At 46.9% G+C, this 24,949-nt stretch overlaps 1 protein-coding gene across 1 annotated transcript in view; it reads right to left on the reverse strand.

Annotated features, from left to right (window-relative positions):
- Window positions 1-4,923: 4,923 nt before the first annotated feature.
- HUNK (hormonally up-regulated Neu-associated kinase) overlaps window positions 4,924-24,949 on the reverse strand; it is a 113,346-nt gene continuing 93,320 nt past the window's right edge. Inside the window, exons 7-11 of the mRNA XM_049785770.1 lie at window positions 18,163-18,325; window positions 12,468-12,551; window positions 11,447-11,494; window positions 9,528-9,708; window positions 4,924-7,971 (exon numbers count right to left, since the gene is read on the reverse strand). Of these exons, the coding sequence (XP_049641727.1) occupies window positions 7,328-7,971; window positions 9,528-9,708; window positions 11,447-11,494; window positions 12,468-12,551; window positions 18,163-18,325 (1,120 nt within the window). The 3' untranslated portion in view covers window positions 4,924-7,327. The remainder of the gene's footprint in view (window positions 7,972-9,527; window positions 9,709-11,446; window positions 11,495-12,467; window positions 12,552-18,162; window positions 18,326-24,949) is intronic.

Consider the following 24,949-nt stretch of genomic DNA (forward strand, 5'->3'; position numbering starts at 1 on the left):
CTGAGAAAAGTGAGACCAAACTTATCAGGTCCCCAATATTCAGTGGCACCCAGAAACCAAGAGTCCTTACAGGAAATAAGCCTGTGAAATGCAAGTGTGGGGATCCAACCCTGAAAGGGGCAGAAGGGAGTGTCTGAGTTAGATGTGTGGTCCTCGCAGTTAGCACAGAGAAGGGACCACTGTGACAATGAGAGCTGGACAAGAACTGAGTGCTGAGAGGAGGAAAAGTTGTTGAATTAACTGATGCTACCCTACTCAGTATATGCCTTATTACTCATTGGTTAGAAATATCTTTGAATGTAGCACCTTGGATTGGTGGTTGGACCACTTGTTCTCCACCCCAGGATATGGTCTGATTCTTCCTAATAAATATCCAGGTTTCAGGAAAATGATCTCTTATGTTTCTGGATTTCCCCCACTTAGCTGCCTGCTTCTTAGGAGCAGAAGGCTTGCATGTTGGGGTTCCTGAATCAATTTCATCCCCTTCAGTATGTGTAGATTGTTCCCTACATTGATGTTTGCTTCCAGACTCATGTCTCTCCAATGCCTTGGTTTTGGAGCTTGAGAATTGGTTACTGGAAAGTAATAAGCCTGATATCCCTTCAGTAACAGTATTCGAAACCACAGAGTCTAAAGAAAAATAAAAAAGGAAGTAGCGGGAAATGTCTGCCTCAGAAGCAGGTAGAGGAGAGGGCAGGGAGGAGGGCAGGAGAGAAAATAAAGACATTGGTGGCAGGAAATGTACACTGATAGTGTTGGACACTGTGTGCCTGCAATTCAATCATGAACAATTTTGCAACTGTGAAAAAACTATATTATGAACAATCTTGTAACCACAGTGTTTAAATAAAGTCATTTTTAAAATGTTGTGGTTGGGGTCAGAGCGATAGCACAGCGTTTGTATTTATTGCATGCAGCCGATCCAGGATGGATCTGGTTTGATCCCAGGCATCCCATATAGTCCCCAAGTCAGAAGCAATTTCTGAACACAGAGCCAGGAGTAAGTCCTGCGTGTCAATGGGTGTGGCCAAAAAAACAAACAAACAACAAGACAAAACAAAAATGTTGTGGTCCTCAAAATCTCCAATCATCTAACATATGCAGGGCCAAAGGCAATAGACACTGAGGAGTCTTGAGCAAGCATTCCTGTTTCAGGGCCACCTTTTCTCACAGTCTTACCTGCAAAGAGAGCCTGATCCTGCCACAGGCAGGCCCAGAAAGAATGACCATAGTATTCTTGAAGATTCCAAAATCATCCATATACTATCCCTTAAAAACAGTGCTGAGACAATGGCTCAAAAACTTGAGTGCAGGGCCCGGAGAGATAGCACAGCGGCGTTTGCCTTGCAAACGGCCGATCCAGGACCAAAGGTGGTTGGTTCAAATCCCGGTGTCCCATATGGTCCCCCGTGCCTGCCAGGAGCTATTTCTGAGCAGACAGCCAGGAGTAACCCCTGAGCAATGCTGGGTGTGACCCAAAAACCAAAAAAAAAAACAAAAACAAAAACACTTGAGTGCAGGTTTTGCATGCAGGAGGCAAAGGTTTGATCCCTAGCACCACATGGGCCAAAGTACCACCAGCCAGAAGTAATCCTCCTGCCCCCAGTGCACTTCAAACCAAAAAGTTTAAGCAACATAGTCTATGGGCATTTTCAGAGTGGGGTTGGGCATAACTAGCTCCAGCTAAGTTTCACAGATTTATTTTACTTTGTGGGGGGGGGGTCTCCCAAGAGGAGTTCTAGTGGCCTAAGAGTGGCTGGAGTGGTTGCCCAATGTGTAGTGGGTTTGTCTTGCATATGGCAGACTTGAGTTCAATCCCCGGTATCCTATATGGTCCTGAGCACCTCCCAGGATTGACCTATGAGCTCAGAGCCCAGAGTAACCCTGAGTACCATTGAGTGTGACCCAAAAACAAATAAACAAAAAAGGCCAAAGCCATTTTCTTGTCCTTGACCAAGATTCTTGACCAATCAGGCTGGTGGGTTAGTGAGAGAATGCAATGGGTGCTCAGACATCCTGAAGTGCTGGGGTCACCCTGGTAAGACTTGTGGGATTCCCAGGGCCACAACTGGCAGTGCTGGGGGGGGGAGGGGATGAGTTGCTGAGGAATGAAATAGGCAAGGCCCTCCCCTTGCCCCTATAGTATCTCCCTGTCCCAACCACTGGTTCAATCTTTTCCACAGCTGCTGTGCTCCTGACCCACATCATATCACATCCTTTTTAATACTCCAGTGTCAGTTTCAACCAGTTCACAACCTGTCCACATCCTAGTTTTTGTCCTTTCACTCCCTCCCTCACCCCCGAAGTCTCCTTATCCACATACCAAGGTGACCACAGAGAGATCTGTCAGGGTTTGTGGTGAGGGTGACACTAGCATGCCCCCTGCCCTTCTCCACTCCCTGAGTGTCCCCTCATATCAACTGTTGGGAATCACATTCTCCCTCAAACACAGAGGTCCAGGAAGAAAGGACAACCACATAACCCCATTTGTCTTTGGAACTAGATGTCTGAAAAGCTCCCTTGACAAAAAAGCTGCCACAAAGAATACACTCATTTAGCACTCAGGAAATACAGCCCCTTTCAAAGCGAGGCGTTGACACACAATTGAACTCGTTCCCAGGACTGCTCGGAATTATTCCATCAATGCCTGGAGCCCAGAGAGGGTCCCACAAATTAAAAAAAAAAATCCAATAACTGAGTGGCTTCCAGCCCCACTAAAAACAATCCGCCTTGCATTCTCTCTGAATCAGTCTCACGTTCAAGACAGAACCTTGTTGGACACATTTTCCTGATTTTCCTGATTTGATCAAATGCCCAAGTGTCATGACTGCAGAAGTGAGGCTGTAGTGAGTCCAATGTTGTCGCTGGCTTGGGACATGTGTTGAGTTTTCCTTCAGTCTGGGGGAACACCACTGGGAGAAAGTGTGAGGCTTAGAATTTCAATGAGCCTCAGTTTTGGGAATATTTAAAAATGCTGAAGGGGGTGGGCGGAAAGATAGCATGGAGGTAGAGTGTTTGCCTTGCATGCAGAAGGACAGTGGTTCGAATCCCAGCATCCCATATGGTCCCCGAACCAGCCAGGAGCGATTTCTGAGCTTAGAGCCAGAAGTAACCCCTGAACACTGCAAACAAAAATATTGAACGGGGGCCAGAGCGGTGGTACAACCGGTAGGATGCCTGCCTTGCACGCACTAACCTAGGACGAACCAAGGTTCAATCCCTCAGCATCTCATATGGTCTGCCAAGCCATTTCTGAGCCATTTCTGAATGCATAGCCTAGACAGGGGTCTCAAACTCGTGGCCCGCGGGCTATTTGCGGCCCTTCGTACATTTTGTGGCCCTGCCCTAAAGGAATTTTTTTTTGTTTTGTTTTGTTTTAGTTGTTTGGGTCACACCCCCAATGTTCAAGGCTTACTACTGACTTTGCACTCAAGGATCACCCCGACTTTGCCTCCTGCGGCCGCCAGGTAAATTGAGTTTGAGACCCCTGGCCTAGGAGCAACCTTTGAGTTTCACCAGGTGTGGTCCAAAAACCGAAAAAAAAGAAAATCTGAATGAGGCTGGAGCAATAGTATGGTTGATAGGGTGTTAACCTTGCACACCACGGAAGGAAGGAAGGAAGGAAGGAAGGAAGGAAGGAAGGACGGAAGGACGGAAGGACGGACGGACGGAAGGACGGCGGGATGGAGGGAGGAAGGAGGGAGGGAGGGAGGGAGGGAGGGAGGGAGGGAGGGAGGGAGAGAAGGAGGGAGAGAGGGAGGGAGGGGAGGGGCGGGGCGGGAGGGGAGGGGAGGCAGGCAGGGAGGGAGGCAGGGAGGGAGGGAGGGATGAGGGGTGGAAGGAAGGAAGGGAGGAAGGAAAGGAAGGCTTCACCCCTATACTACCAAGAAACCCTTCCCAATAATCATCAGAACTCAATGATCATTATGACGCCCAAACAACAGAGAGAACCCCATCTACCTTTCCTGGCTACGCTCTCTCTGAGCCACAGGTAGAGAGGGTTCTAGCCTTTCAACTGGGTGCCATACAGGCCCTGCCCATAAACTACTATGAATGGATCAGACCAGACCACAATGAATGAAACTCCCATTCCACCCCATCATCACTCCTCTTGTCCATCCCTCCCAAAGGCTCCAACTACATCCCCAAGAATTCATTCTCTGTGGCCACTTCAGGGAGAGCCTGGGAAAGAAATGGGAGATTCCTCCAAAACCACCCTTTCTGGATTGTTAGGAACTAGATAAAAGAGGGAGGAATAGTAGTTTCTGAGACCTTTCACCCCAGAATGCTGTCCCAACTGGGAGCTGTGTGACTGCTCTATTGCTGCTTCTTTCCTCAGAAGAACAGCCCTTGCAGAAAGCCCATTAAGAGATATTTACCCTGATAAACTAAGGCTTCAGATGTGCAAAATTCAGATAAACATAGGCATTTGACAAAAGAATGTTCTCTTTCTGTTATGCATGTGAAGGATAGTTAGGCTCTCTGTCTATGAGGCTGTGAGCCCGACTTCATGTTTTTACTCTCTAATTTCTCTTGGGGGCCACATCCAGTGGTGTTTGGTGGTCGCTACAAGCTCTGCACTCAGGAATCATTCCTGAGGTACTTGGAGGACATATGGGATGCTGGGGATTGAACCTGGTAGGTAGTGTGAAAGAAAAGTGTCTGGCCCATTGTTTCTTCTTTTTAATTCTCATGGTACCCCTACTTCATTTCTAATCACCCAGGGCCAATCCCTGGCACCAGGTGGTCCATATCAGATGGATTTTTATAGAGAGACACTTTCCAGGTGAGATAAAACAGAGAAATGTGGTTCCACTTCCCTCAAAGGCCTCCCCAACTCAGCAATGCTCAATAGTCATTGAACCATCATTGAACAGACAGAGCAATTGCCTGCTACATTCATCAATAAAACAAGAAGCCAACTTAGTGGGGGAAGGTGTATTTCACAGTCATTATAAAAGTACATGGATTTAGTGGCAGGGGACAGAAATACAGCCCTTCCCAGGGAACAGAGCATACATGGGGGCACCAACTCTCCCTACTGGACAACTCACACGGACACTCGGCCAATGACAGTCTGAGTCTGTGGGCAATGGGGGGACAGGGCAGTGACTCATCGCCATCAGAAGACCAAACCCTTTTACCCTGAGGACAGGGACAGTCGCATTTTTCCATATAAATATAATAAAATAAGAGTGGATTCAACGTGGCTCCATCCATTTTCAATATCAGAGATCCTCCAGGTGTTCTTATACACATAAAACACACTTCATTCTCTACTTCCCCAGCCCCCACTCTCAGTGATGAGAGTTCCCCACTATGTGCCCAATAGCGACAGACATGCTTCCTCACCCACAGGTGGACTGAAGACGGGTGGAAGCAAGTTACATAACATTCATAAATAGGGAACATCTGCTCAGAAGCTAACCATGACCCACAAACACTCAGGGACTGGAGGGGCATCAGACCCAAGCAAGAGACACAAGGGGCTGAAGACATTCCCAAGGCACTGGGGGGACCATCTGAGATGAGACATGACAGCCAGAAGCCAACTGCAAACAACAGGTCTTGTCCCCATCACTCACCCCTAAGCCTTTCCAACCAACTATACACGAGATTTTTTTCTCTCTTCTTCAAAGGCTCTATTTGCCATGGAAAATTCTGGAAGTCAGTCTGGAGCTGTTGGAAGAACATCAACAGCTAGAGACACTCAAACTCTCAACATCCCAGATCTACAGCTGTGGGGAAGTTCCCCAAAGGGGAAGCAGCAAACACTGAGCCCCCTGAAGGTTGTCCAATGTTCACTCTCCTTTGCTCAGTTGACGGGTGAGGCAGGTCACGACGGACTGATGAGAAAAGATGAAGATTCACTTCGGCCTGTTGCTGTGGTGTAGAGAAGGTCCTCAAGATTCGGGGCCAGTTTCTGGTCGTCCCTCCCCCGTCTTCCCTTTGCATAGCTCTACTCTGATCTACCACTTGACCAACCAATGCTAGTTCCTCTTCTGATTCTGCTTATGACCTGCTCCACCAAGCTAGCTCCTATGGGGCTAGCCCCCACTCCCACCCCCATGGAGACACACAAAACAACACTAGGGTCCACAAATGGCACAAACAGTGCTGGCACAGACATAGAACCAGAGAAGTATCTTTGGTTGGATCCTTGGCACAAGGTGTCAAAGTAGAGTGTGGACTCAGCCTGCATTGCTCTAAGGCTGGCCACTAACATCACAAATGAGTGAACAGAGCTTGGACCACACCACCTGCAAATGCAAACATCCACCCACTCACCCCCTTTTCCCTTGCTTTACAAATGCCCAACTGTACAGATATGCTTGACCTTGAGGGATCCCAACTGGTGGGCGTGACCTCCTACCAGCCCCCCAGCCTCTGAGAGCATGCATCATTGGGAAAGCTCTATGCCCCCACCTATCTCTTCTCTTGAGAACTTGAGTTTGAGGGATTCATTTCCCCCTTTGAGCTGCTGTGGGGTGCAGAGAGCAAACCAGGGCTTCTTACAAGTGTGGGGCAAGTGCTCAGCCCCTGGGCCAAACCTCGTCTTTCCCTCCATTCTGGTTGTTAACAGTGAAGTGACTCCGGTGAACAGATGTTACAGCAAGAAGCATCTTTGGAGAAGAGAGTTCAATCATGAATGAGTTCCAAGCTCCTCCCCCCTTTGCACAAATGATGCTTAAACCTGGTTTGGGAGAGGTGTGTCCCCTAGATTCTTTTCCTTGCATGGGGCTTGTAGTAGGCATCCCTCTAAGAGTCCCACTGCTGCCCAGTGCCGGTGTTGGGGACTCAGGCTCCCACCCAGCTTTCTCAGAGGTTGGGGTGAGGATGAGGGTGGCATAGACGGCGGAAGGTGTGGTACTCCTCCAAGGATTCACCAGCTTCCCACAGGAAGAAAAACAGCATTGGGTGGGGCCTAGATAAACCCTGTGTGATGCTATAGGATTCCCCCATCCTATGGCCAGTTGCTGAAAGAAGAGAGCAGCACAGAGCACGAAGGAAACAAAGATCTAACAGTCTGTGGTCTGGGCAGCCTAGCAGGAGCCCCCCATTTCACCCCGAAACCCAGCACTTCTGGGGCAGTGGGCAGGGGTGAAGGGTGAGTGGGGAGGTGGAAGGAGGAACCAAATGTACACCCCAGTCTATGTAGGGAACCTCCACTCTGAGACTGTGTCTTGCAGGTTTTGGGGTGCATTTCAGGGGTTGGAGATGAGGCCCAATCATCTAGGTGCTTCTAGATTCTTCATGCCCTGACCCTGGGGAGTGCTGTTTCATGACTCCCCAGATATGTCCAGAATGCTGGGGGGTAGGGCCAGGGTTAACACTGGCCTCGGACACTGTCGGTCAGGCCAAAAGAGAGGTTCGGGGGGCCCACCTGCTGCAGGGGAGGCAAGCTGATCTCCAAAGGCCTGTCTAGGCCGATCTGCAGGCTCTGGTGCCGCTTCCTCAGCATCTGCCCAATGCCCATCATGGGGAACCTGCCACGGCTTTTCACACAATTCGGACTCCCCAGGGGCAGCGGGGTGCATGGCGCTGGAGGCAGGGGACACACGCCTTCCTCTTTAGGGGCACTGGGCTTCTCTTCGTGAGCAAAGGAGAGCAGAGTGGGATGCAGAGGAGGCTGCAGAGGTGACAGGCTTCCTGGCAGCGGCAGCCCTGGGGACAGAGTCCGCTCGCTGTAGGGGGGCCGCGACCAACCCCCAGGCGAGCTCAGCACCCGGTAGTGGTGGCTGGGGGAAGGCAGTTCCGTGGGGTCCCCACGCTCCACCGACTCGAAGGACCGCACCATATCCAGCATCAAGGGGTCTTCCTTGGGGCTTCCCAGCCCCTGTGGGGGTGACTCGGGTTTCTTGACAATCCGGGGCGTCCGTGGGGGTGGGACAGCAATGAACTCCATGGAGGAGGAGGTCACACAGCTGGAGTCGGAGGTTTTTCGGAAAAGGTTGCGGCAGCCAAAGGGATCTGAAATGCCAAGAAGCAAACGGAGTCAGGGTGAGAGAGAGGAGAGAGGAGAGAGGAGAGAGAAAGAGAGAGAGAGAGAGAGAGAGAGAGAGAGAGAGAGAGAGAGAGAGAGAGAGAGAGAGAGAGAGAGAGAGGGAGAGAGGGAGAGAGGGAGAGAGGGAGAGAGGGAGAGAGAGAGAGAGTGTGTAGAGGGGAGAGAAAGAGAGAGAGCAAGAGAGTAAAACCATGAGCAAGAGCAAAAGAGAGTGAGAGAGAGAGAGATATGGGGACAAAGCAACAGCACAGTGGGGAGGGCATTTGCCTTAGACACTGACAACCAGGGTTCCATTGCTGGCATCCCAAATGGTCACCTGAGCATGTCAGGAGTGATTTCTGAGTGCAGAGCCAGGAGTAACACCTGAGCAGCCATGTGTAGCCCCAAATCCCCCCACCCCAAAGAGTGCACTGTCAACCCACCAGGGTCCCCAGGTGAGAAGGAAATAGAAGTAGGGGCTGGGTCCCCCAAATTTGTAGCTGGTGGCAAAGCCAGCAAGGCAAATTCATAGAGGAGAGGGTCTCTACTCAACACCCCCCTTACTCTTCTGAACCCAAAGGAACCCAGCTCAGTAGAATTCTTCCTCTCAAAGGGAGAACCAGGAGTCCCCAAAACTCAGGCCTGATTGAATCCTCCTCAAAACTTTCTCCAGTGATCAGTTGGCCAATGGCAGGAAACCATCTCTTCCTAGTGTGCACAGATGGAATCCTGCAGTCTCTGTGAGGACCCTAATCCAGAGAATACAACTGGATGTAGAGATGGGAACCAAGAGCTAACGCCAATTGGAAGATTCTCACTGCCTTCCATATCCCATTCTCTCAGTCTGTACCCCCTGAAATCTGTTCTGAAGACACAGTCTTGAGAAAATGTCTTCTTGAGACTGAGCTGGAGTGCAGAGGGCGGGTGTGGGATACAGTGGGAGTCTCCTCCAAGCCGAGACAGCTCGCCCGGCTGAGGACTGAGGGCTGGGGCAGATTTTGGCATGAGGGAGCCCAGGCTTTGATCTCCAGCATAATCTCAGGAGAAGGCCCTGAACACTGAAAAGTATGGCCTCCCAATCACAAATAAAATATAACAAAAAAAAATAAATCTCTTCCCAGGCTGGAGCAGCCCACTTCTCTTGTCAAAGTGTGCTCTCTCTGTGTGTGTGGTGTGTGTGTGCCCTTTCTGCATCACACAATGAGGAACACTTCCTTTAATGAGGTGTCGATTACCCTACACAGCAATTCAGACACCTACACTACCTCTCACAGGTGAGGTGCCTGTTTTGACCTCTAGGCTTCTACCCCGGGGCAGGGAGAGCTCTCTGTCAGGCCAAGCTCCACCGCCCAGACGTGTCCAATGCCATCCAATATCCACTGCTCTGGGTAAAGTTCTCCCATCAGGTTCCCATTCTCTTGAGGTCCAATTCCTCTTGGGTTACTCAGATGGTCTAATTTGGCTTTCTCAGGGGGTACAAGAATGGTACTTCAAGGCTACCCTGGTAAGACACTCACGCTCAGAGAACACCTCCGATGCCCACCTTTGTCCGGGAAGCCAGCCTTGGGGCCCTTCCGGTCTTTGAGCAGTGCCTTGGTGTTCTGGATCTGTGTGATGAGCGAGGCCGCTGGTGGCTTGTGCCCAGGGAGGCTCTTGTCCAGTTTCTTGGAAAATGGTCGATGAAGAAAATCCCCTCTCTTCTCTGGTTCTTTGGGCTTTTTATCCTGCCAAAAAGAAGCAAGCAGATCTCTTTAGCCCCACATGGGTTTCATTCTGTCCAAAAGAATCTGCCTAGACAAGACCATTCAAGTCTAGAGAGTGGGCACGTTCCTGCTTTGAACTGCACTCAACAGCACCCGAAAGGAGGCACCAGGGATTCCAGATGCACCAAGGAGCACAAGGTCATGGCCAGAGGTGGCCAGTTATCCATAAGTTATGGCCCCAACGTTCTCCCTTACATTCTCCCCCTAATCAATAAGTCAGAGGTGGAGTCCTCTAGGGGTTTGGCAGCAGAAACCTGAACAATGACTGGCTCCTCTTAAACCCTTTTCATGTGCTTAGTCATCAAGGTTCTGAGAATCCAGAGACCAGGGTCCTACCACCATGGGTTCAGCCAACACTTTGGCTCCCTGCCCTGACTGCCACAGTTATTAGTATCAGGGTCCGGCGCTTAAAGCAACTTTAATAAATAATTACTGAAATGAGTGTGGGGTGAGCAGCAAGAGGTTGAAACCAAAAGTGAGTTGAAATGAAACAAATGGAGGCTGAGGGGAGAGCCTGTCTAGGCAGGGTCAATGGAGGCTGAGGGTCTGGTCAGGGCCATGGCCATGAGAGGACCTTTTTGAGTGTCAGACTGTGTTTCTTGTTTAACATTTACACACTGACTCGCATCAATAAGGGAAATCCTGCTCCAGACCTCACCAAAAAAGGTGGTGAGGAGATAGGCAGATTTGTACATTTTTCCTTCGACTTGAAGAATACTGGCAATTCTATAGCAGCCCATTTATTTTTCACTGAGGCTGCTGAAAAGTTTCTGCAGGAAACATCTCTTGCAGGGGCACAAGCCCTTAGAAAAAAGGTTCCCCAAGCCTACAAGGACTGGGCTTCTACCTATCTGGGTGTGATTTTGTTTTAGGGCCACACCCAGCAATACTTAGGGCTTACTCCTGGCTATGCACTTAGGAAGTACTCTTGGCCATGCTCAGGGACCATATGGGATGGTCCCTCATTCTGTTTGGTTTCACCAGTGGAGAAGAATGAAAGTGTATGTGTGGGTGGGTGCCCAGTTGAGGCTTGAGAATCACCCTCAGGGCAGTGAATCCTGAAAAACCTGAGCCTTGACTTAAAGTGGCTTGTTCTCAGAAAGGTATAAGGCAGGAGGAAAAATAAGGAGCCAGAGTAATAGTACAGTGGGAAAGGCATTTGCCTTGTATGAAGCCAATCTAGATTCTATCCCCAGCATCCCACAATGGTCCCTTGAGTACTGCCAGGAGTGTTTCTTGAATGTAGAGCCAAGTGTTATTTTTGAGTACCACCAGGTATGCCCCCCCCAAAGGGGAAGAGATGAAGCTTCCCTAAACTAATTTTATTTTGGGGGTTAAGTGGGGCCATACTGGGAAGTACTCAGGGATCATTTCTGGCATTGGTCAAGACTATATGTGGTGCTGGGGGATGAACCAGGGTCAGACATGTGCAAGGCCAATGTCTAAGCTCTGCTCTTCTCTTCTCTTCTCTTCTCTTCTCTTCTCTTCCTCTCTCTCTCTCTCTTCTCTTCCTCTCTCTCTCTCTCTCTCTCTCTCTCTCTCTCTCTCTCTCTCTCCCTCTCTCCCTCTCTCTCCTCTCTCTCTCAGTGTTTTTCTGCATGAGGCCTTACCTGCACAGTACAGAATTTCTGCTCTCAGTCTCAGGTCACACACACACACACACAACACACGTTTCTCTGGAACCCATTGCAGGCCTTACCTGCACAGTGTGTAACTCTAGCTCTCGGGTCCAGGAGTCCAGGGATGCCTGTGAAAAACAGCGTTTGCAGCATGATGAGACATTATGCTTCACCACTGGCTTCCCAGCCACAGCCCTGTGGCTCAGGTCCAGCTCTGCTTAGAACTTGGACACCAAAAACATGTCTCTCGGCATACAGAAGCCCTCGAAGCAGGTACTTCTAGCCAGTGCGAGTCCCAAGTGGATTTAAAGTCCTTCTGTGAGGAGAGTGAGGAGGTGGGAGCTACTTTTTGTCTCATATTAAATTTCTTTCCTGAAGCCTCTGGATATACCCTGGGGCATCTCTGTCCACCCCACCCCGCGTCCTCCATAGACCTTAAAGGGGAGCGAACACTCCGAACTCAGGGAACACTAGAATCTCGTTCTTTTCACTGAATCTTCTTCTGAAATGCAATTGGCAGCAGTTGTGTTCTCTCCCTCCCTCCCTCCTCCCCCCCTCCTCTCCAGGATTCTCCAGCCTGCCTAACTTTTGCAGGTCTGACAGTGGCTTTCGACCTTGGCTGCACTGTAGAATTAGCCAGGCAGCTGCAAAGATTGCCCCCCAAAGCTTCCCCTCCCCCCACCCCAGAGAAGGTGAAGAGTGTATGAGGCATTCAGATGTTGAAACACCCCCCAGGGTGATTCTAAGGAGAACCCTGGTTTGAAACCATAAATCATTCTTTTCTCAAGGGCTCAGTTCAGCAGAATGCCCTTGTCTGCTGGTACCTGGATGTCTCGCAGTTATTGGTTTTCTTTCCCCTCTGCACCCCACTTCCAAATCTGCAAATCCTTCAGTTGGCAAGTTGTTTTACATGAAGTTGACCTGGGATTGATCCCCAGCACCCCATATTATTATTGAACTTTGACAGAGAGGATTCCTGAGTGCAGAGCCAGGAATAAGCCCTGAGCACAGCTGGATGTGACATAAATATGAAACCAAACAAGAACAATCTGTAATCCATGTTCCCCTAATAATTCTGAGCTCAGCTTTAGGGTGACTCACCTCATAGGGCTCCGAAGTGGGCTTGCACTTTTCAATCTGGTAGAGCTGAGTCTTGTAGCAAATACCATCCTGGAGGTCGGATTTCTATCAAAAGAAGGAGAAAGAAAAAAACCTGGCTAATTCATGGGAACTAGAGGTATCCATTCATTCATTCATGCTTAAACCACATGGGGCTGAGAAAGTCTTGCCAAGCAGTGTTGCCATATGAGGTCTGAGGGCCAGTAGGGAATTTGCTTCGCACACAGACAACTCAGGTTTGATCCCTGGCACCCTATATGATCCCCTGAGCATAGCCAGGAATGATTCCTGATCATAGAGCACAACCAGTGTGGCCTCAAAAAAAAATAAAAATAAAAAAGGAAAACAAATAATAATAACAAACAACAAAATCTCAGCTGAGTACAGCACAGAGCACCTAGCCTATATTAGGGGATCCACTTTCTTCCTGGCCAGATAAGCTTGGACAGGTCAGTATCTCATCAGAGCAAGGATGAGCTTTTCAAGAAGCAAAGAAGGCAACAAAAGAAATGGGCAGGGAAGAGCTGATTTTATTCAATGACCAAGCAGACAGAAGAGCTTACACAGTTGTGGGTTTAGCAAAACTCGGGCCGTCCTGCCCACCCTGCTAGCCCCATCAAATAGAAGTCATGGGGTTCATATGACAACTTATAGAAGACAAAGATGCCCTGACTAAATAAACTAATATAATCCTTTGAGACATAAAATGAAACGGGTACATTAATTGATTCATCTGCCAGAAAATGTCTCTAATAGGCTTTCCAAGGATTCCCCAGTGTTTCTTGGTTTTAGAGAAAGGAACAAAGAATTGAGAGTGATACAGTGTTGAAGATCGAAATTCGACATGGATCATGCTAAATTGGGTTGATGTGGTTCTTGACTGGGAACAAGCAGATGGGGCAATGAAAATGAAATTAGTTGTATGTGGGCACTACCAGGCTGCACAGCTGTCTGCAGACCAGTTCATTCTAGGCAACAGCAGCCATTGTCTAGATGCTGCTTTTAAACCAGATATAAACTATGAGCGAAGGGTTAAGTGCAAAATACATAGGCTCAAACAAGAACTGTCTCCAGTTAGCATTAACGGAGTTTCCAGGGAAACCGAGTTTATCTGTAGACAAAGCCATGCAAGCCTGAGATATCTTCTACCTGCCTGATGTGGGTGAAGTGAAAGATAGCACTAAAGAGGGCAAAGCTTCAATCAAAATCAAAGTAGGGCTCAAGAGCTCCTGGGCAAGGCTTCTTGCCAGGGATGAACACTGGAACTGGTTAGGAAATGACCAAAGTCAGCATCTGTGAATGTAGAAGCAGAGAGAAGATACTATTTTAAAAACTGGGGCTGGATTGAAAGCACAGCAGATAGGTCATTTGCCTTATACACGGCCTGAATGGGTTTTATCCCTAGCATCTCATATGGTCCTCCGAGCCTGCCAGGAGTAATTTCTGAACACAATGCCATGAGTAACCCCTGAGTACTGCCAGGTGTGGCCCCCAAAATAAAAAAAATACAAATTCCCAAACACAGATGGATTATGAAGATGTAAGATACACACACACACACACACACACACACACACACACACACACACACACACACACACACACGCATGATGAGAGGGAACAATGAAATCACGTGACCTGGATTGAATTAGAAGATCTCATATTGAATGACATAAACCAGAAGAAAGACAAACAAAGGATGATCTTACTTATCTGTAGTTGTATAAAATAACTGGATGAGAAGTAATATAATATCAAAGAGAGATGCTGAAATCACCCTTGACCCCAGAGCTTAGGGAGAAGGAAAGAAATCACGGAGGGAAGGAAGAAGATGATAAAGGAAAGTAATGGGGGGATCAGGGGTCAGGGCTTTGGTTATACTGGGGAAGAGGGACAGTGTTATAATTATAATTTCAAAGCTCAGACTCAACAACACCAAAACATGACATTTAAGCTGCAACCACCAAACTTTGTAATACATGTGTCTTTCAATGAGTTGGCAGGTGGGTTGAGGAATGGGAGGATGGTGGAGTCTGGGAGCACTGGTGATGGAAGTGGACACTGGTGGTGGGATTGGTGTTGAAATATTATAAGGGGGGTGGGGAGGAGGGAGATCTGGGAAATTGGTGGTGGGAATGTTGCACTGGTGAAGGGGGGTGTTCTTTACATGACTGTAATCATACAACTATAATCATGTTTGTAATCACGGTGTTTAAATAAAGATAATTATAAAAAATGGCATAAAACCAAAAAAAATATAAGACTAAAACTCAACTATCAATAACTTTGTAAGTTACAGTTCTTTACATTTAAATTTTTTTAAAATAATAATCAATTAAAAAACAAAACCCGAATCCCTCCATCTTATGAGCCCCTAAACTGAAGCTGCAAATCTGCCTAAAGAATTTTGGCATCTTCTCAGTTACTCAGCAGAGGAACAACAGCTCATTCCTGAAATATGTGACACTGTGAACCTGGCAGATAACTTCATGAGAACCCTTTACAAAACTCATTGATGGTGGTGGTGGTGGGGAGATGTGGCTCCATGACAGAGCTCCTGCTTAGCAAGTGTTGAGAGAGTTTGCTCCTCAGCATTGCCCTCCTCCCACTGCAATTCCAAGTCAAGTCTGATGCTTGGTGCCTTCAGTATGATCCTCAGCACATGTGTGTGAGCCCAGGATACTGCAACAACAAAAGCAGCCACCAAGGGAAAGGACATAAAAGAATTTCTTAGAAACCTCTTTTTTTTTTTTTTTTTAACACATCAAACATTACTTGAAAAAGAAAATCCAGCATTGCTGCCCATATTCTCTCGTCTCCTTGAGGATCATTTCCATTTTGAATGCAATGTCCTCTGGCTTGGCGATCTCTGAGGGTGACTCAGGAGTGGGAAGATTGTAAACAGGCTCGGCCTGTCTAGAAATTGTAAACATGTGCCATGCTCTTTATTCTAAAATATATTCTAAAGCAGAAATTACAAAGAAGTGGCAAGATGGAAAGAAAGAAATAAAGAAAGAAACAGTAAGAAAGAAACAGCACCTCATGCTTTCATGGAAAAGGAAAATGAGCAAATAAATGAGGTCACAAAGATAATACACTGGGTAGGGAACTTGTGTTAGGGTCCATAGTCAAAGGAAGAGACCACATAATTGAAATAAAGCAAAGCATTATTCCATTTACCAACAAGCTACAAACTGACTGGCCAGGTCACTACCAGAGAAGTGACTCCCCATCCCTCGGGTAACAAGTCAGGTTTTATAGGACTAGAAGCAGGAAGTCTTGATCTTTAAGTTGATTGGTTGTTGTCTAGGGTGTTTCATGTTCTTTTATGGCTAGATGTCTAGGATGGTATATTGTGGTTTAGAGGGTCTTGGGATCTACATCATTATTGTTGGAATGGAAAATTAGCTTTGTTAGCCTTAAATGGACATTTAAAATTAGGTCAACAAAATGGAGTTTCTTCTGCTCTAGGCTTCACACTTGATTTGCATGCAGCCAACCTGGGTTCTATCCCCAGAATCTCATATGGCCCCTTGAGCCTACCAGGAGTGGGCTCTGAGTTCAGAGCCAGGATAAACTCTGAGCATTGCCAGGTACGCTACCCCCAAAAAAACACTTAGCAAAGGCTCAGCAACAACAGATTTTTGTAAACTCCTCATTGCAAACACAGAGAACCCAAGATTTTCTGAATTCCTCCTTATCACTTAATCCCATGCTATAAATAATACACTGTGTGTCCAAGACAAATCTAAGGCCATTTGTCTGTTATTATGAGCCAAAATATAAAGCTGCCTGTCTGTCCCCAGCACAGCTCTCCCCTCACTGTTTACAAGGACCACCATGAACCTAGAAGACTCTTATTTTCAAGTCTTTCTCGTCTACCTCTTTCCTTTGGTGAAAGGAAAACTTTTTTCATCTTTCAAAGTTTTGAGGATCCTTTCCTGGGGAAGCAAAATATTGCAGCTGCCTCATGCTGAATCAGCTTAGAAACATCTGTCTTTCGTCCAACTCTTAACAAACCTGTGAGTTCTATCTACTCAGCAATGTTTCTAGCTGTCTCACAGTCTCCTTGCTACCAAGACACTCTCTAACCATTTCATCTTCTGTGCATTATTCTGGTCCAGCTGCCAGAGCTGGGAAAGCTGCCCAACAGAAGGAGTATCTTTTTTTTTTTTTTTTTTGTCTTAAGTTTTAATGTAGGGCCCGGAGAGATAGCACAGCAGCGTTTGCCTTGCAAGCAGCCGATCCAGGACCAAAGGTGGTTGGTTCGAATCCCGGTGTCCCATATGGTCCCCCGTGCCTGCCAGGAGCTATTTCTGAGCAGACAGCCAGGAGTAACCCCTGAGCACCGCCAGGTGTGGCCCAAAAACCAAAAAAAAAAAAAAAAAAGTTTTAATGTAGACATCTCACCTAGGGCTTTTAAGCCTATTGTTTAGCAGACTTTTGTGATGTATTGGGCTGTCACAACTTCAAATAAGACTTATAAAAAAAAAAAAAAAAAGAAACCAACAGTTTGTCTTTTCTATGTTTTCTAAATGTCTTCCTAACTAGCAATGAACACAAATCTGATGATGCCGTATATACAGGATGAAAGCACACTCAAATCTCAAGGTCCCACATATAGAATATGAAAGCAAAGTCTCAAAGGTGCCACATATACTAGATGAAAGAGCACTCAAATCCCAAATGCCACATATATAGGATGAAAATGTACTCAAATCTCAAGGGTTTGTATAAACAAGATGGATGAACATGCATTCAAATCTCAAAACTCCTGAGAATTCTGAATTTTTCTAGCAAATTCCCTGGTTTCTTGGGTCAGCCCTGAGCATCAGAAATCAGAGAAACAATAGTGGAATGACAAATCTTAACTGCCTTTCTACCAACTCTCCTTGCAGAATGTTTTATGTCACTGTCCATGTGCAGTGACATGATTTCCTCATGCCTACATTCCCTCACCCAGGCACATAAACAAAGGCTGTGGTATCAAGCTGATAATCCATCATTATTCCTATTTTACAGATTAGGTTAGTTGCTCCGAGTCCCAGAGACAGGAAGTAACAACCTCAGAATTCAGAGGCTCAGAATTTGTGTTCTAGGCCCAGGCTGGAGGGGACTTGAATCTAGTCCAGAGAGGGGAGCACCCCCTCTATGCTGGACTCTCTGGACTTCTTAATGCCTGGACTGAGCCAGAGTCCACTGTAAATGCATCTTCCTTTCTTAAAGCAGTACACACACACACACACACACACACACACACACACACACACACACACACACACACACACACACACACACACAGTGGCATTCTCATTCACTAGGTCTCAGAGATGAATGCTGGAGATGCATTGCTCCCCAACTTCTATGAACCCAGTCACTCCCCAGATATGCAGGAACCCGCAGAGTTAAGAGATGGCAGATTAAAAACAAAGCCTCAGAGAAAAGAGTTCGAACTCTCTTAACAGACCTGCCCAGGACTTCACTCTGCAGGGGAACAGTTGAAAACCACTTCCCATCAAAAGCTCTCCCCAGAAGCAGGGAAACTTGGTTCCCCTGACATTCATTTCAATGAACCAACTGCTCTGACCAACTGCCAGCAGCTGAGAATACCCCTGGGAGGTGGGGTCCTTTTTCCTTGCTGAAAGGAGCAGAGTAGACCTCAGGCAGGGCATCTCACCCCGGACAGGTAGCGCTCGAGTTTCTTGTTCAGGAGGAAGTAAATGGCGAGGATGTGGCAGGCGCGGTTGGAGAGCACCGTGTTGATCACGTCACTGTTCTTGTAGCCCAGCTTCTCGGTCATATGCAGCACCACGCTGGGACTCAGGTCTTCCAGGGAAATCCTGCAGGAAAGACAGAGACACGGTCACGGCTCCACCTCCCAGGAAAGGCTCAGGACTTGAGCTTACTCTCCACGGGCATCTGGTCTGTCCACGCACTCACTCCTTCAACAACCACTTTCTTTTTCAACTTTATTTAAACACTGTGTTTACACAGTTGTTTCGGGTGTTCAAGGTCCCAACACCAATCCCCACCACCAGTGTGATCTTCCCGCCACCACTAATTCCAGTTCCCACCCACCACCCAAATCTGCCCCCTTAACAAGCACAAAATAATTTATTTTCTGTTGCTGTTAATGGAATTATCCAAAAAATACTTTAGGGCTGGAGTGATAGTATACAGATAGAATATTTGCACCAAGTATGGTGCCTTTAGCCTGCCAGAAGTGATTAACACCTGAGTGCAAAACCAGGAGTAAGCCCTGAGCACTGCTGGGAATGGTTCAAACTAAAGAAGAAAAAATAAGAAAGAAAATTTGTGAAAAATTTTTGTATCTCACCATGGGTCATGAAGTCATTGAGGGTTTACTGGGCTGTTTGTTGCTAGTTGGACTTTCTGTGTGTGTTATTGTTTTCATTTATTGAGCTTTGTTGGCTTGTATGCTACTTTCCCATCTAATTTGCTGTGGTCCTACTCCACTGTCTGTATTGTGAAATTTGGAGGTGTTATACCTGACTCTGTGCTTCAAGAGCTCCAGAATTTGTAGAATTGGAACAATAAGCTTATATAGATGGCTGTGAGATGTGGGTAGGGCTGCTGGGAGCTACTTGACTTTTCAAATTTTTTGTTTGTTTTTGGGCCACACATAGTGATGCTCAGGGGTTATTCTTGGCTATGTACTTAGAAATCACTCCTGGCTTGGAGGGCAATATGGGACGCTGGGGGATGGAACCATGGTCCGTCTTAGGTCAGCATGTGCAAGGTAAATAACCTATTATTTGTGCCACTGCTTCGGCCCCGACTTTTCAATTGTTTAATTTTTATTTTATTATATGTTTGGGAGCCAGTCATATTTAGGGAGTACTCCTGAACTTAGTGTTCAGGGATCATTCCTGGAGGTTCTGGGAAAACCTAGGTGGTGCCAGACATTAAACTGAGGTTAGCTGTATGCAAGGCAAGAGCCTTAACTTCTGTGCTCTCTCTAACTCCTCATTTGACTTTCACCATGGGAAGTTGCACACCTATGGAAAAAAAACCCAGATAGACTCCACACCTGGCCATTACTCATTGCCAACAGTGGGCCATAGTGGCTTCTTCAGTTTTAATTTTGTTTTCACTAAAATAACATTGCATTATAACACTGAGTTTCAAATATGAGTAATTATAAATCAGTGTCTGTTTAAATTAAATTCACAGCGAAAAGTACAACTTTCACGCCACAAAGATAAAGTATAGTGGGTAAGGTGCTTGCCTTATAGTCAAATCTTGGTTTAATTCTCAGCACTTACATACGGTCCCCTGAATGCTGGAATAGGCCTTAAGTACTAACATACTCCGTACCCCTTCTTGACTCCAACTCCCTCCCCTTCATTACTCAACTGACCCTTTTAATGATCTACCCACTCAACTCTCCCTTTCCACAGCTATTCTGCAACCACCAACTTGTTCTAATAGGCTAAAAGTCTGTTTTTATTTTATTTAGCTCATTTCTTTACTGGGTGTCTCTATAAACCACAGAGAAGTGAAATCATATGTTCACACACAACATATACACACATATATTTTGACTAACATATTTTAAATCTCACACCTTATGGAGTTTCATTTCTAAATACCTCTGTGTGCAGCTTTAGAAACCAAAATCTGGGCTGGAAAGTAGTACAGCAGAAAAAGAGCTTGTCTTGTATGTGCCTAACCCAGATTAAATCCCTGGGATCCCATATGTTTCTCTGAGCACCACCAGTAGTAACTTCTGTGCACAGAGCCAGGAATAACCCCTGAGCACCACTAGTGGTAGTCCACAAACAAAAACAAATAAAACAAATAAACAAAAATGATACATCAATGAGATGTATTTTTTAAAAAAAGGATCAGTGAGATATTAATATAGGTAAGGTGCTTGTGTAACACATAGCCAACCTGGGTTTTATCCCAAACATCCCATATGGTACCCTAAGCACCACCAAGAGTGATGATCTCTATATCCAGAGCCAGGCATAAGCCCGAGTACAGCTAAATATGGACCAAAATGAAAAAGAAAAATTGTTTTTAACTGAAGAATAAAGCACATGACCTTTTGCTGTTGTTGTTGTTGTTTTGTTTTTGGGCCACACCCAGTGGCACTCAGGGGTTACTCCTGGCTCTGTTCAGAAATTGTTCCTGGCAAGCACAGGAGACCATATGGGATGCCGGGATTTTTTTTTTTTTTTGGTTTTTGGGCCACACCCGGCGGTGCTCAGGGGTTACTCCTGGCTGTCTGCTCAGAAATAGCTCCCGGCAGACATGGGGGAACATATGGAACACTGGGATTGGAACCAACCACCTTTGGTCCTGGATCGGCTGCTTGCAAGGCAAACGATGCTGTGCTATCTCTCTGGGCCCGGGATGCCGAGATTTGAACCACAGTTGATCCTGGGTCGGTCACTTGCATGGCAAATGCCCTACCACTATGCTATCTCTCTGGCCCCAGCACATGACCTTTTATTTTATTTTTTCTTTTCCCAAAAGTTGTTCCTTGACAACTTCTAAAAAATAAAAATTGGAGCTAGGCATGTGGAGATACATCAAACTTATTTGCTTTATTTTGCTTTGTTGCACACGTGGCACTGAGGGGTCACTCTTGGTGGTGCCCAGGAGACCAATGTGGGCCCAGAGATCGAACACAGGGTCTCTCCTGGATATCCTGTCTGCACTTAGCATTTTGAACCATCTCCCAACCCCTATAAGATAAATGCTATTAAGAAAATCTTTCTCTGCTCACACACACATCCTTATTTCTTTCATTTAGGTGCTGGCAGAACCAGAATAGTAATCATCAAGAGCACTCACTTTAGAAGCATAGACATTTTCCAAGGTCAAGACTGGGCATGGCAAGTGCCAGCCTTCCCGTCTTTCACACCAAGCACTGATGTACTACTTGTATAGAAGAAGAAGGGGCTGTATAGAAGTAGGTAGAGTTGAGCCACTGTTTCCATTCTCATACAAGATTCCAGCCACTTGCCCATATACCCAGCTCTCAATGACGGCCTCAAATGGGCTGGATAGTACAGTAGGAAGGGCACTTGCCCTGTATGTGGCCAGTCCAGGTTCAATTCCTGGAATTCTATATGGTCCCCTGAACACCATTAGGAGTGATCCCTGAGTGCAGAGCCCAGTGTGCTGCCAGATGTGGCCTCCTACACCCACCCCTATACTCCCAAACACACAAAGGACAAACTTTATGCCTCTGGCTAAGTGTGGAAACCAGCCTAGGTTCCTTGACTTTCTCATCTCTGAAAGCCTGACTATAGCCTGTGGAAGCTATGACTTGAGGCCCCCAGCAGGTCCCTAGTGAAACCTAGTGAATGACAAGGCTCAAGGGGGAAAATGAGAGTTGGAAATAATCAGTCTGCACAAGAACTAGGTGCTAAAAAGAGGAAAATTAATATGTGTGGTACCATCTCAGTAACAGCGTACTGTAAACCAGAGAGCAGAAGGAGGAGGATGGTGAAGGGGAGGGGGAGTTGAGGAGGGGGGAGAAGGAAAAGGAGGGAGGGTAGGGGGGAGAGGGGAGAGAGAGAGAGAGAGAGAGAGAGAGAGAGAGAGAGAGAGAGAGAGAGAGAGAGAGAGAGAGAGAGAGAGAGAGAGAGAGAGAGAGTTCCATAGAGGCAAACTGGGTGGTAGAGGGGAATGGAAGTGAAAACTGGGGACATTGATGGCGGAAAATGTGCTCTGGGAGGGGGAGTTGAGGAGGGGGGAGAAGGAAAAGGAGGGAGGGTAGGGGGGAGAGGGGAGAGAGAGAGAGAGAGAGAGAGAGAGAGAGAGAGAGAGAGAGAGAGAGAGAGAGAGAGAGAGAGAGTTCCATAGAGGCAAACTGGGTGGTAGAGGGGAACGGAAGTGAAAACTGGGGACATTGATGGCGGAAAATGTGCTCTAGTAAAGGAATGGATGTTGAACACTGTATGACTAAAACTCAATCATGAACAACTTTGTATCTGTGCATCTCACGGTAATTCAATTTAAACAATTTTAATAAAATAAAACAATAAAACCGGAACCTCCACTTCCATCACCAGCTGTTGCCTTGAGTGGATTGATTATGTTCATTTCCACAGTGATTATGAGCTTAGTGACCCCCCCTACCCCCAGTAATCTCACCTTTTACAGAAGGCAGCACTGTGTGTGTCCCCTCGGGAAGTCTAAACTCTGGAGAGGCAGGACTCCTCAACTTTGTTCTCCACCTCACGTTGGGGTTCAGATACCAGCCCAAATGGAGCTGGGCTTGACACACAGGGGTCTAGTTACAGCTTCCCTGGCATGATAAACTTAGTACCTTTTCTGCTCAAACCAGTCCCCAGAAGTCAAATGCTAGAACTGTACCTGGCCAAGAGGGAACCTCACATTCCCATACCATGTCCCAGAAATTGGCTGAAGACTCCAGAAATGTCTACCCACACCCTTAAGTTCTTCTAAACTTTCTCCACAAAATAAAGCACTGCTTGCCCATCAGACATGCAGGACTTGGATTTATCGCCTTTTGTTTTTTGTTTTTTTTTTTTTGGTTTTTGGGTCACACCCGGCATCGCTCAGGGGTTCCTCCTCGCTCTACACTCAGAAATCACTCCTGGTAGGCTCGGGGGATCATATGGGATGCTGGGATTTGAACCACCATCCTCTTCAAGCCAGGCAAACACCCTACCGCCATGCTACCTCTCCAGCTTCCCAGGGGTTTGTCGCTTTTATTTATAAAGCATGGCAGATGTTTCCAGACTTTCAGGGGCATTTTGAAAGACCCATCATGGAAGATGCCTGCCACCCTTTTCTCTGTTCTCACCCACTGGTTCCCTTTTGTTCCTCTTTGTCAGTCCTTCTCGACCTCAGCAGAGCTTGGTCAAATGTGAAGAAAACAGCTCTCACAGTGGGTCATCATGATGGAAGCTCCATTATTGTTCTAGAGGACCCATAGCCTGACCCTCCTTCCCTCTTTATTCCTGACCAGTGCAGGGAGTAGGAAAAAGGAAATGCTATTTGTCCCTGTGTTCAAGTCTACAGATGAGCCCAGCCTGGAGACTATGGAGGCAGCTTCCCAAATGATTCCTTTTGAGGAAATGGCTGAGGTGAGGCCTTCAAAGGAAGTACAAGGGATGCACAGCTGTAAGTGACTGAAGCATTCCCTTTCTTCCAACCCCAACATTGCAAGGACTTGGAGATGAGGTAAAGCTCATTTTAAAAAGTCAGGAGAGGGGCCAGAGCAGTGGCACAAGCAATAGGGCACTTGCCTTGCATGCACTGACCTAGGATGAACTGCAGTTCAATCCTCTGGCATCCCATATGGACCCCCCCAAAAAAGTCAGGAGAGTGAGGCCAGAGTGATAACACAGCAGTAGGGCTTTTGCCTTGCACATGGCTGACCCAGGACAGACCTGGGTTTGATCCCCATGCATCCCATATGGTCTCCTGAGCCAGGAGCGACTTCTGAGCTTATAGCCAGGAGTAACCCCTGAGTGTCACCGGGTGTGGCCCAAATTCCAAAAGAAAAGGTCAGGAGAGAAGCCTCATATTGGTTTAAAAGAGAAGGGAGTAATCCTACCTAACAGTGCACAGTAATCATGGGTCATGCAGACATACACAAATATACATATTGACACATGTAACTCCACCCTGGATTTAGGTGTACCTACCTGAGACCCTCCCATTCCGGGGAGTGGTCTTGAAAGGTTATATAAGGCCTTTGACCCAGGGGATTAGGCTTTTGGCCTTTTGGTCTTTGACCAGCATGGAGGTCAAAGGGAAGATGGCTGAAAGGAGTTAAGATGCAGGGCTAGCTAAGAATAGCAAATGCTTAAAAGGTTATGATATAGGCGACACATGTGGTGAATAAGGCATAAATAAAGCTGATGCTTCCTGATGCCTGTCTCTGGATGAGTTTGATTCCACCGTTCACCTAAACCTGGGACCCGCCAGCTGAATGGGGTTGCGGAGCCACGTGGCCTGGGATGGCAGAGAAAGATTCCACCTCCATCCTTCACCATCCAGATCCATCGTTATTTAATGCAACAGACACATACATAAACCTATATACATTTATACACATAGATGTATACAGGTTCACATGTTCATATACATATAGGCATATAAATACCCATATACCAGATGCAGAGATTCATAAAGACAGATACACTGACACTACCATATAGGCACACATAGATGCATATATTCATTAGCACAGACTCAGACACAAATGCAAAGACACCCACAAAAATCATACAGCACATGTACAGTCACATGCCTACATGTATAAATTTATACACAGAGATATTCAGACACACACACACACAAACACATCCACTTACTGAAGACCCACCTTCACCCACCCCTCAGTCCCTAAGGCGCAAGTTTGAAAGGATTCTGGAATCACCAGAGAGCCACCCTGGCCAACACTCCAACTGTGCACCAAAGCAGGCTTGTCAGGGGGTGTGGAGAAAACC

The sequence above is a fragment of the Suncus etruscus genome, chromosome 13 (assembly GCF_024139225.1).
Source record: "Suncus etruscus isolate mSunEtr1 chromosome 13, mSunEtr1.pri.cur, whole genome shotgun sequence".
In the NCBI taxonomy this organism is placed as follows: domain Eukaryota; kingdom Metazoa; phylum Chordata; class Mammalia; order Eulipotyphla; family Soricidae; genus Suncus; species Suncus etruscus.